Source organism: Dermacentor albipictus, chromosome 8, assembly GCF_038994185.2.
Source record: "Dermacentor albipictus isolate Rhodes 1998 colony chromosome 8, USDA_Dalb.pri_finalv2, whole genome shotgun sequence".
Classification (NCBI taxonomy): domain Eukaryota; kingdom Metazoa; phylum Arthropoda; class Arachnida; order Ixodida; family Ixodidae; genus Dermacentor; species Dermacentor albipictus.
The window spans coordinates 98,065,602-98,078,601 of record NC_091828.1 but is presented as its reverse complement, the minus strand read 5'-3'; the positions used below and the strand labels follow the sequence as shown (position 1 = coordinate 98,078,601).

The window sequence follows — 13,000 nt, the reverse complement described above, 5'->3', positions numbered from 1 at the left end:
TCTTCTAGCCCGCTGAGCACATTATCAAATCTGTTGAGCATGTGATACACAAGTCAACATCATGGGTTTCTGCCTTGGCCGATACAGCTTTGAAGGCGTACGAAAGACAAAACTGTGTTAGCACACTGGCAAACAAATGCTCCAAAACTATTTGAACTGATGTAGCAGAAAAACCTTGTCGCAGGAGGTAATGGATGCTGAACATTTCTTAAAAAATCGCGCACGCAGACCACATCGACGGTGTCGCTAGTACGCCGTCGCAGATTTATCTACCTTTAAACAGCATCCCTTGCATTACGTGGCGGAGGGGGGATACAAAAGTAAGTTTCAAACAATACTCGTGAAGTATATTTTGTACCTCACTTTAAGAAGCATAAAAACAATAACGATCAATACAGAGTGCACAACATTCTACTGTATTTTAATGCATCAACTATGTGATACATCAGTTTGCTAATTCATCGAAGTGAGTCTGGCTTCGTCAGATGCATAGGACTTTGTTTAGCTGTAATGTGGCATACAAGTCTGCAAGGGCGCCTGGCGCAGCCGTTTTCGTTTTTGTAAGGTAATCTATGGAAGGCCTTTGTAAGCTTTCCGCTGAAGGCCTTGAACAGTAGTTCAAAGCCAGGAGCAGATCTTGGAGCACAGTAGATATAAGAATATACTTAATGGGTTAACAGCTGTAGAGAGTACTTCAGCTTTGCTTAAGAGAGAGAGGCAAGGATAATTTACACTGACCATTAACATTCTTGAAATTTCATTCATCGTACATATTCATCAATTGTACAACCTTTTAATGCATTGACAGCAACTTATGTCAGCTTGCCACTGCTTCAAAATTAGTTTGGCGCAACAGATGCATGTGAGAAAACACATCTGCAAAAGACGCGCAGGCCCACATTTATTCTTCAAGCCAGCTTGCGAAAGACTACCACAAGTTTTCGGCTGCATGTTATCGTTCAAAGCAAGGAGCTGATTTCGCAACAGCCCCTTTAATCACTCTTTTCACCATTTATCAGTGGCACGAGCACCTAGCATGCTGTTATCACCAGGATAAGCCACTCAGTACAACGAAGGTTAAAAGCATATAGGAAAAGAATCATTGTGAAGAATAGCTTCAGCTGATAACAAGGAAGAAACGTGAAGTCAACATGTTTGTTTCCTTTTGTTTACACCTCGATGCCCTCATTAGGTGTCCGTCTTCACCATGTGTAAACGCCCCTTTGCCTTCACTTAAAAAAAAAATAACATTCGGGGTGCATAGGGGCCGTAGCATGAGTTGTCTCAGAAACCCTTTCGGGTGTAAAGGCGTTGCGGTGCAACTTCACGATTTTAAAGAAAATCCTTTGGAGTGTAAAGGAGTTGTAGCACCCCTTTATCATCTTGAAAAAAACTTTTGGTGTGCAGTTAGTTGCACAGTAATTGTCAGTGTGAAGTCAGCGTGGTTGTCTACTTTTAATGCGAGAGCGTTAAGGGCCCCATGTCGCGGGAAATCCAGTGTCAGCAAAGTTGTACACGAGGGAAAATTTTCGCGCATACTTGGGTATACGTATATGCCACGCCTTGCTATATGACTTGCGGTTTACGAGGGTTATGTTGCCACACCATTCTGTCACTAAAGCTGCTCATACCTTGTCTTACATTCTTGACAAAGTTATTCCTCGCAATTTTGAGAATGACAGCCCACAAACAAATGTTGGGAAACGAAACACCAACAGCGGCATGCCTTTTATGTTAACTCTTCTCAGACTTAAATATTAGAAGTGCTAAACAATAACAGAAACATTAAAATGATGCAATTTCTTTGGCGAGGCTGTGCGCTACCTCTGGGATCGGCTCACGCAGGAGGCCATTGTGTTTCTAGCAGAAAGCGCACCTTCGTGCATGGCATTTGCCGCCAGCATTTCCCGGTAAACATTACGGTTACATAAGCTGCAGTTGCTGGGAGGCGCAAGAAGCAGTTAAGGATCTTTGAATGCTATCACGTTCCACTCTTGAAGGCGAAGCTTAAGCATCATCCAAGTTTTTGTTTACACCTCTGTGGTGCTCTCATTAGGTGTCTTCACCATGTGCAGCAACACCCATTTACCTTCACTTTTAAAAAGGAAACCCTTCGGGGTTTATAGAGGTCACAGCATACCTGCATGGTTTTAAAGAAAATACTTTGGAGTATAAAGGAGTTGTCATCATCATCAGCAGCAGCCTATTTTATGTCCACTGCAGGACGAAGACCTCTCCCCGCAGTCTCCAATTACCCCTGTCCTGCACCAGCTGATTCCAACTAGCACCCACAAATTTCCTAGTTTCATCGCACAACCTAGTCTTCTGCCGTTCTCTACTGCACTTCCCTTTTCTTGGTACCCATTCTGTCACCCTAATGCTCAAGCGGTTATCTACTCTACGCATTAGATGACCTGCCCAGTGCCATTTTTTTCTCTACATATCAATCAGTATGTCGTCTATACCCATTTGCTCTCTGATTCAAATCGCTCTCTTTCTGACTCTTAAAGTTATGCCTGGCATTCTTCGTTCCATCGCTCATTGCGCAGTCCTTAATTTGTTCTCGAGCTTCTTTGTCAGTTTCCAAGTCTCTGCCCCATATGTCATCACCGGTAAAACGCACTGATTGTATACCTTCCTTTTCAATAATAATGGTAAGCTTCCAGTCGGGAGCTGACAACGTCTGCCGTATGCGATCCAACCCGTTTTTATTCTCGTGTGAATTTCCTTCTCATGACCAGGGTTCCCTGTGATCGACCTAGGTAAATGTACTCCTTCACAGACTCTAGAGGCTGACTGGCGATCTTGAACTCTTGTTCTCTTGCCTGGCTATTCATCATTATCTTTGTCTTCTGCATATTAATCTTCAACCCTACTCTTGAACTCTGTCTGTTAAGGTCCTCTATCATTTGTTGCAACTCATCTACACTGTTGCTGAATAGAACAATGTTATCAGCAAACCGAAGGTTGCTGAGGTATTCGCCGTCGATCCTTACTCCTAAACCTTCCCAGTTTAAAGGGACACTAAAGCGAAACAGTAAATCAGTTTAGACTAATGAAGCATTGTTTGAGAACCCTGCAGGCAGTCATTTCAAAAAAATAGTTTGATTATTAGATAAGAAAATGAAGGTCCAAGTATCAGTATTTTAATTTCGCGCCGGTACCTCAGCGTGACGTCAAGGATTCCAAAGTATGTTTTCACATTTGGGCCGCGTTGGCTGAATAAAGGTTCCAGAAACTTGCCATGTTTAATATTTGGTTCCTTTAGAACACAATGTAGTCAATCTGTACCGCTATATATACTTAGTAGGCCCTAGAAGATGCCATCAAAATCCAAGACGTCACAGCCCCCAGGTGCAGGAACATAAGTAGGCGTCACCACACATATTTCTTTTTTGCGCTTTTTCTGGCTTACCAAACGTCTTATCGTTGTAAGATTGGTGTTTTTGTTGTTGTAGAGCGGTAATTTACTGATGCAGAAGAAATCATTTTTCACTTTACTGTCCCTTTAATAGCTTGAATATTTCTTCCAAGCACGCAGTGAATAGCATTGGAGAGATATTTCAAAAGGAGTTGTAGCACCCCTTTACCATCGTTTAAAAAAAAAACGCCTTTTGGAGTGTCGTTAGCCGCTGCATAATTGTCGACCTTGTGTGTGTTTTCTGGCCACAACATTAAGCGCCTGGTGCACTCCTTTCAAGAAAGGCATGGGCACATCAGCATACCATAGCATTTCCAGCAGAAAAGTACTGGGCTCACAGCATTAATGGAGATGTACACGTCATTGATGGTGGTTGTACAGCAGAGTTACACTCGAAAGGGTGTACAGCCTTAAAAGCGATGCAGACGTGCAGCTCGTCAATTTGCATTTCCGTTTCTTCTGCAGTTATTTTGCTGTCTTCAACTAAGCTGGCCTTAGATTGTGTCATTAATGTCGGTATTTGTAACACAGAAGCGCTGTTTGTTGAGACCACCCATCAACTTGCTGTCAACATCGCATAACGAAGCTTGCATTGCCATTGCTACTCAGTTTACATCAGCGAAGAATATTTCTTTGAAGAAACAAGGATTGTCAAGATCAAGGCTGCTTCTAATCTTTTATTTCTTTTACATTTGACGCCGTGTAGCTGAACAATATTTTGCAAATCGTACATCTCGATGTACCTTAATTTTCTTCCTGTAGACCTGTGCACATCTTTGTGTTAGCTATTGCTTGCCCTGTCTCGTGCCATTCACGGCTCATTCTTCAGTTTTCCAAAACATGTATTAGCAATTGTTATCAATGGGGCACATTCAAGTTTAGTGCTCACCTGCACCGACTGAAATTCAGTAGTTCTGAACCTATTTCTTAGAGCTGTCTAGAAGACTTGTTTGCTTTGCACAAAACAACCCCAGTCAACTGTACGGTGGTAGCAGAATAAGAAGGCCTCTACTGACAGACCACAATGACACAACCTTCACACTGGACTTCATAAAATTACTGTAGCTGCATGACATTCGGGCTACATTTTCACTTGTGTAAACCATGTAATAGCCTGCACTTTTTCTTTCCACTTGGGCAGGAACACTTTAAAACTTTAGTCAAACACTTAAATACTTAAGTTGGAGAAGTATGGGAGAGGCCTTTGCCCTGCAGTGGGCGTAACCAGGCTGACGACGATGATGACTTTAAAGGATATCTGCAAAACGTGAAAAAAATTATTTGCTTGGGTCTATTTGTTCAAGCACCAAGTATGTGTGGTCGCTTTTATAGAAATGCTTACCTATTTGAGCTATCGAGAACTTAGCTGTTACAAGTGCTTTGGCAAACAAGGCGCTTGTCAATGAAACATAGTAGCTATAGGTGCTGTCGCTAGAAGCGACATCTATGCGCATTTTGGCACGCAATGTTAGTTTTCGGTCGTCTGGCACTACCGTCTCGGTTGCGTGGCAGGACTGTTACAAATTAACATTTCTCGCACTATTGCACAGTCCAAATATGGTCATTAGATTTGTTTTCAGGGTGCATGTGATGCCATGAGCTCCCGTTTAAAGCGGTCTTTTGTGATCACGCTTAAAAACAGTTCGTTGCATTGAAGTGACGCTGCGACTAGTGTCACACTGTCGTGTCACTTTATCCTTGTAAAGGAGTGACAATGTTTTTGACTGGCTTTTCACTTTCTTTTCTTTTTGCATCAAGCGAAGGTAATAACCCTTTAAGTCCTTAAGAAATGTCGGCAAGTGTTGAAGTAACCTGAACGATTAACTATAATACTTGTTTCTACAAACAATATTTGGTTTCAGTACCCAGAATCTGTATGTCACAACAGCTTGATGACCATAGCTCCCTTCTTTCCTGCAGCTGCCATACGAGAGTGCTGTCAAAAAAAAAAACGCATGCCCCGTTTTTATTGTATAGTGAGCAACATCATCGTACGTAGCCTTACTGTAACACGATGTCAGCAAATTGTGCTGCGTGATGTCAGTGATGCCACACTGGAAACTAGAGACACACTTCAGTATCGAGTAAAAATACCTTGCTTTTAAGCTGTATTCGCATGGCAGAGCAAATCGTGATTTGAACTTGTGCATTGCATATCGCATGATCATACGTCACCTGTACCCCATGGTGCTCCCCAAGTCCCCACAAAGTGTTTTGCGATGCAGCGGGAAGTCCATTCACCATTGGGATTGTTGGCTTCGTCACGTTTGCACCGGAGGCTTCCTACGAAGCGATCCAGTGCATGTCACATATCCGATTTGTCCGTGAGCACATCCTGTGTGCGACTCCAGCTTTAACGACTGTCATACTTGCAGAGTGAAATGCTTCTACTTGTGAGACGAGTTTGCCACGGCAGAGTTTTTTGCAACTTCGAAAGCAGGTAAATGACACTGAAAAACTGCACAGGACACGAAACCGTGGTCTGACAGCACTGATGACACCAGTATTGGCTATTTTCAAAGCATTCATGCATTTCTTGTTTCGTACTGGTCTTGAGTTTCAGATAATGCACACAAAACATCCTTCGTCTATGTTCACTCAAATGCCATTGTGAGATAAATGAGTTTTCTGGAAAACCACTGTCTGTGAACCATCTAAAAGTGTGGTGAATTGGCGCTGATCAGAACAGTACACTGGCCTTGCTTGTTGCATGTCTGCTTTGTTGCTGTTTCGTTAGTGCATTATCATTTTTGAATGAATCCTTCTTAAGACGACTTATATCTGTTTGGATTAATGGATGTATGCTCTCTTGCTGTTTTGTTGGTTTAAGAAACATCGGCAAGCATGCACTGATTTACGCAATATCACCTTAACCGCCGAGTATTTTGTGGGGTCATGAAATCGGTAAATTTGCAGACACAAGTTAGAATCTGCTAGTGTGAAAGACAGGGGTAATTGGATGCTGCTGGGAGAGGCCTTCTTCCTGGCAGGGGAGATAAAAATAGGCTAATGATGATGACCTTAACCTAGGCTCGTGTGAGACAGGAATGTTTCAATACCATTTGGAGATAAGCTAATTTTCTTTGGAGCATTTGTCGGAGCACCATCAAGAGCTGTGATATATCAACATTAGTGGCAGCAGTTCATGGTTTCTTTTTTTTTTTTTAAGAACATCTGATTTGTTGCTGCCTCGTTGGTTTCTCAAGGGTCTTTGCATGCGCACCCATTTGCATAAAATGGCTTTGAACTGTGCTTGGTCTAACGGACGCATGGTCTCTCACTGTCTTATTGGTTTAACAAATGAAGTGTGCACTTATTCACATAAGATCATATTAACCAAGGCGCATGTGACAAGGCTGCCTTTGTGGTCCGGCTAACCACTACGCAACGGCATTACTGTACGGCAGGTTTGCCGGTGGCGACCTAGTTTTTCCCTGTGTACCTCGAGAAGGAATGGCCTCCCCGGCAGTGCTGTTTGTTTGCGCGGTTCACACAGGATGGCCCATCAGGGGGAAGATAGAACAACCTGAATTGCAGCAGGGCTTTCGTTTTTGTACAGTAATTTATACACGCGCGCAACCTGTGAAGCTGTGTTTAAACGACAGTGCACTTACAATGAAGTGATTGGGAGGACTGCCCTCGGGTGTTTCGTTGGACAGTGCGGCAGAAGACCCAATAAAATATTTTCTGTGGTTCAAAAGAGTTGCGTCGATTCTTTTTCTTTGCTTTGACACACAAGCGTGTATGGGCTTTGTTGAAGTTTTTACGAGTGAGCTTTTCAGAGAAAGCTTTAGCTCGAGAACTCCTATACTTTGGCACAGAGAAGCAGTCTTTTTGTAGCATCGACTGAGCTGAGTTAGGCTTATTGTGTTTAGAAGGAAAGGTTACAATCTACAGTGTGTATGGAGCAAATTCTTTTTTACATTGCTTTTTTTTTTCATTGCACAATACAAAAAGCATCAAGCTTACAACTCTGTAAACCAGAAGTAAGGAACATAACAGTTCCATAAACTGCACCTCTTAAGACATCTAAAGCAGATTAAGTTGTTGCATTACACCGCACGCTGAAGTACCACTAATTTACGAGTAGGACTTTTGCAGGCACATTAAAGAATGGAACATTTTCATTTAATCAGTAAATTATCACAATTGTCCTCTTCAAAGGCTCTAAGCAGATGTAGATTACAAAACTGTGATAACTGTTTTTGGTGTAGAGTTGTGGATATTGCAAACTTTGTGCTTCAAATGCTTGAAATTTGCCAATATTTGGAGATCTTTGCAAGATCTGCAAGTCCCAGAAATGAAAATTCTGCTTCCACCAGTCATAGTGTTCAGCTTTCTCAAATCCCAACAGCTTCTTTCAGGTCAGGTCAGCAGTTGTCCAATGAGGGCACTTATGCATTTCGCATGAATTGAAACAGGGGACTCGCAGTTGACCCCAAACTAAGGTCTCCTAAAGATGGCCAACTGCAGCAAAATTTTGGAGTGCAGATGCCTAGATTCGCATAGTGAAGATACATGCTGCAAGATTTTGCGTCTTAAGTACTAGTGGATGGTTCATGAAAAGCCAGCAAACAACGTTTCTGATAACAAAACATATGAAAAATGCCGCCACTGCCACTCACCAAAAGAAATGCAAGATCCAGAACAGCACCTCAGTATGAGCTCGGAGATTGGGTGGTGCTTGCTGCACACTGAACAATCCAGAAGGCACCATACTGTTATCTTCTGTTACATTCGCTAACCACCATCTGCATACGTCGTCTGCTTGGGTTTTAATTTGAGGACTGCTAATTTGAAAATTAGGCAATTATTAGTCCTGCAGGTAAGCCAAGACTGCTTCAGTAGCATCAGTAGCTTCAGTAGCATTTAATAACCACTTTAGCCGAACAATTTTGCTGCAATTGGCCTTTAGGTGCATTTCGAGCGAAAACCTTGCCTCTCCTATCGGAGGTCCACCACTCTGGTGCCACATGGTAAGTGCACAAGTTGTGAAGGATTGTTCCATTGCAGAATGTATGAACAGCCACAGAAAAGACCAAAAAAAAGATGTGTACCAGCAAGCTGTTACCATATCGTGTGGTGCAAGAACACAAGACACTATACTCAAAATTAAAGCACATGTTCAAGCGTACGCCTTTATTTCATTTATGCACATAGCATGGATGTCACGGAAGTGTACGAAAATAGACATATTGAGCAAAAAAAAAAGGTGAGGGGAGGGGTGCAATCAGCACCAATAAAATGTGCAGGGTACGTCGTGGTACATGTAAAGATGACTTGCACAGATGCTGACGGACAAAACGCAAATGTATATTTTCAAGTGCCACAACAAATCTACAAACATTAAAACATCACTTCTGGGAGGCTGTGAGAAGTGTTCATACAATGCGAGCTCAACAAACTAGAACCCATTAACAGCCTATGGGAAGTAGCTGGTGAGTTGCATTAGCATCACTGACCACATCAAATTCATCGAGGTACTGGCACACTCTATGGAACATTCTTTTTCAATTCTCATAACCAATTTTGCTTCTCTCACTTACAAGATAATCGCAAATACGAAAAGATGACCACGAAGCAGTACAAAAACAGACTACAGGTCAAATCCTCACTTACAACTTGTCCCGTCTTTTTCCTAGCTTTTGTACTGCTTCACGTTAGTATTTTCGTATCCACAAACGTGTGCAAACTCGCCCAACAGCTTGCTTTGCCAAGATAACTAATTTCGTAGTGCTAAAGGAATGTGCTGCCAGGCGAGGCTAGCTCATACTTGCAGGTTTTGGCAAGCATGCATGGAGAGAGGAAGGTGCGATCTGCACACCTTGCTTGTTTCTCTGTATGTCGTCTGCTGTAAATAAACTTCAGCTACGAGTTCGCCCTTGTCCTGCATCTACCTCTTTATTTTTTTTTCCTCTTGACAGCGTGCCCTCGTTAAAACCTGCAAATCAGGGGTTAATAGTGGGAGAGGGCTCGGCTCCCCCACCATCAACTACCAGGGGATCCAGCCTTTTTCCACCCAGCAATTAGCAATACATAGTACAAGTACATACATACGTACCTTATGTAGGTATCTCAACACATATGAAGACATACATCACGTATACGGATATACATATGAGCAGCCTACATAAGTATGTGTGGGAGATTCCCCTCAATTGAAGGGAGGCTTTAAGCACTGCTGCAAGTCACATAGCAGGCAAGCTGGTTCTTCATACCACGACTCCAGTTCTAGTGCTTCAACTGAACACTATTAGCTGATAGTAGAAGAAGGCATACACTCACCAATATGCATTTCGTTTTGCGATTAAGGCACCCAAAATGCCAACATATGTTTTATTTTGAGTTGGTGAGTGTACTCTTTTTCTACTGCGACCTTCCCTCCCCAGATGATTTTTTTTTTTCATACCCTTGACTACTACTAGCTGGCACAGTACTGGCTGCTGCAACTAACAGAAACAGGTATATAAACAGGAATAGACCAACACTTGCTGTTGAATTGGCATCTCAATTGAGCTGAAGTGTTACAATAAAAAAAGCACTCGTGCGTAAGTATTTATAAATATACGTACTTCACGTGTCCTTCGATGAAGTGATGACGTACAGATTTATGGGAGCTTTAGCTCTACCTATATCCACCAACACACCCTTCATTAAGGATATTTCAGCCTCGGCAGACTTTACCTGCAACTGAAGCTTAGCATTCCTTGCTGAAAGCTTGGCGAGTTCTTGTTCGATCTTGCTGAGCCGCTGTTTCTTATTTCGCCGGTACCGTGCCGACGCGTGCTTGTTTAGATGACGCTTCCTGGCGAGCCAGCTGGACTTGAGACTGCCCTGCCACCCACTTTTATCTGCCATATTGCTAGGAGCACCCTCGTTGATGCCGGAATCTGAGTCGAGTCCAGACTCCGAATCGGACTCACTGACCGTGGGTGTCGAGGCAATGGTCATCGACTCGTCACTGTCGGTGCACCCATCGCCTGCGCAGTCTCGACTTCCATGTGGTGAAGTTCTCGCAGCAAGCTTTTTTTGCACGGGGGTCACCGAAGGGGTGCAGTGGCCATTCGGTGGGCTTGGCTCGACGAGCAAAGTGAGATCAGTGTTGGCAGCACCTGGCAAACTTGAGGAAGGTACTGCACTCAACAGTGGCAGGCTAACAGCGTCGACAGAATCAATGCACTTGAAAGGAGAGACTGCCTTGCTCTTGGAGCGATGGCTTGATGACTTTGGTTCCGATTTTATGTCGCCTTGTGTCCTTGTCCACGCGACGGCATATGACGCCGCAGACTCGCCAACCCACTCAACAGGAAATGCCGCCTCACTGTTTGGAAGATGAGACAGAGGCACTGGTTTTGATTTTAGGCCACCATGTACCTGTTCCCTCAGGCGGCTAGGTGGCACTGTGGATTCTGAGTCAAGCACATCTGACGCCTCGTCTGGCAATCCACTGGGACACACAAATGGGACACCAAGGATTGCCGGGGACGGCGGAGGCGAGGGGAAACTTGTGCTCGAGGCTGCAACAGTGCTTGCAGTCTGGCTGGGAACGACTGCTATGGGGCGAAGAACGCAGGTTTCGGCACTCTGAGAGATGCGCTCAGCTTCTGGCACGGCGGCGGTGGACGCCTGGGGAAACGGGAGAGGACAATGAGGAGGAGTCCGGGGTTGGGCGGGGAGGGGGGGGGGGGGGTGACAATTTATAGGCATGTTCATTCAAGCGAGGTCCCCTCGGTTCGGTGCGGAGGAGTGCAAGGGTGGGGGGGAGGGGGGCAATTTATCGGCATGTTCATTCATGCGAAGTTCACTACTGCACAACGTTTTCATGGTGCGCTGGAGCGACCCCTCGGTTCTCCGGTGCAAAAGAAAGCTGCTGCACCTGCTGGTAAGGTGGTGCAGCCCAGGGGTGTGGAGTCATGCAAATTGCAGTAGACTTGGAAGCGCTTCCTAACCTATTCGACATTGTTTCGACACAGGCACACGGAAATTCGTTGCTGGCACTAATGTAGGCGGTGTTTGCCAGGTGGGATTTGCTCGATTACTCGCACTGTCAGACAGGAAGCAATGTCATTCATAGCGCAGCACCGTGGAAGTGTTTTAGAACTTTAATTAAAGTACGAGAAAGCGTCAGCGCTTATCCAGTACAACGTTTAAAGGAGGCACCGGATTCCTATGTCGGCGCTCGATTCAAAAGCGCGCGTGCAACCGGCTACACCGGCACCGCAGGAACTTTTTAGAACACTCGTGGAGTGAACCACACGGGAATCGAACGCGCTCGAAGTACGGCACACTGAGTAGCAATTGGGGCGTACGGTGAAAACCAACCTCGTGTGCACAGCAGGATTGGCACATCTTTGTCGCCCTTTTTTGGCGAAGTCGACGCATGTTGCTGATGCATCGGTAGCGCTGCTTCACCGTGGGAGGGAAGCAGCAATCGGAAATATCGCTCTAAAACGAGCCGACTGATGAGCAATGTGCTTAACAAACCATAGCCGCTTGAATCATAGAAGAAAACGTATTAAAGATCCAACTTTTCTATACTACAATTAATACAATAGCCACCTATAGTTCTGAATCGGATTGGATTCGTATGGCGGCACCGCGATGTCGTTGCCACTGGAAGTGTCCATCTCGCTAAATTCAACCTTTCTTTTTTTTCACCATTTTTTAAAATATAATTTGCACACCAAGCGTGATGTGAAGCATTAATTTGCTTGGTTACATGCTTGGCAAGAAGGGTAGCTGGTCTTTCCTGTTTCGTGGCCCTTTTGTTGGTCAGCAACAAGGAAGGAGGTTGACTAGGCGTCCTTGACGGCAACTGCCACGTAAATCTATTTCCCAATTAACATGAACGTTACACTTCAGCTTAATTTACTTTTCCACTTAGGTTCTCCTCATTAACCGCCGGCTTGTTGGCCAATCCCCGTAGTGGGTAAGCGCCACAAGTGAGGAGCAAGCAAGCAAACCACCCCTGCTAACCTCAACCACAATCTGCAACAGGCCACCCTCAACCTGCCTTCACTTCGGGTATCCCAGTACAGCATACTTCGGGGTCTTCCCGTCTTAAGCGCGCACTTTGTGTGACTGCCCTACATCGCACCTCTCTGAATGACTGGCTCCCTCCCTGATCCCACACCTCTCTTCTCCTCCAGCAGGTCCTTGTTCAGCATGTCCGTAATGTGCTGGGCCAGACCTGGTAAGCAATGGCAATCTCAAAAGCGTATGGCAAAAGCTCCGGACTAGGGGCTGCATCGGCTCTAACCTGGCAGTCCTTGTTTGCTCCGTTCGCTTGGCGTAGGGTTCACGTTCGGCGATCCGTTGTCTTCCGGTAGGGCAGCGTTGGCCCCGGCGTGCCAGCGTTGCTCGAAAGCGGCCGGGGCGAGACAATTTGGCGAGAAACGGTCCTATCGTGCGACGTTGAAACTACACCGCTCTCGGAGCGCGTCAACCACGTGTGAAAGAGCCAAGGAAGAACTCTGGCGCGCTTTTCCAGAAAGCCGTGGTTGCCCACCGTTTCGCCGGCACCGTCTTGGCGTTTGGCAACTATCTGCTTCGCGAAAACGGTAAGATAAATGGCATAAT

General features: G+C 44.9%; 1 protein-coding gene across 1 annotated transcript; it reads right to left on the bottom strand.

Annotated features, from left to right (window-relative positions):
* Positions 1–8,527: 8,527 nt before the first annotated feature.
* LOC135912949 (uncharacterized) lies at positions 8,528–12,081 on the bottom strand. The gene is made up of 2 exons (XM_065445579.1): positions 11,744–12,081; positions 8,528–11,047 (listed from the first exon to the last, which is right to left on the bottom strand). The coding sequence occupies exons 1-2, from the start codon at positions 11,801–11,803 to the stop codon at positions 9,995–9,997; spliced, it is 1,113 nt and encodes a 370-aa protein (XP_065301651.1). The 5' UTR covers positions 11,804–12,081; the 3' UTR covers positions 8,528–9,994.
* Between the last annotated feature and the right edge of the window lie 919 nt (positions 12,082–13,000).

Excerpts from the sequence above, each read along its gene's own strand:
- LOC135912949 (XM_065445579.1), bottom strand. The coding sequence starts at position 11,803 with ATGCGTCGACTTCGCCAAAAAAGGGCGACAAAGATGTGCCAATCCTGC. Across the intron at positions 11,048-11,743 it reads AATCCTGCTGTGCACACGAG|GCGTCCACCGCCGCCGTGCC; the intron begins GTTGGTTTTCAC and ends CCGTTTCCCCAG.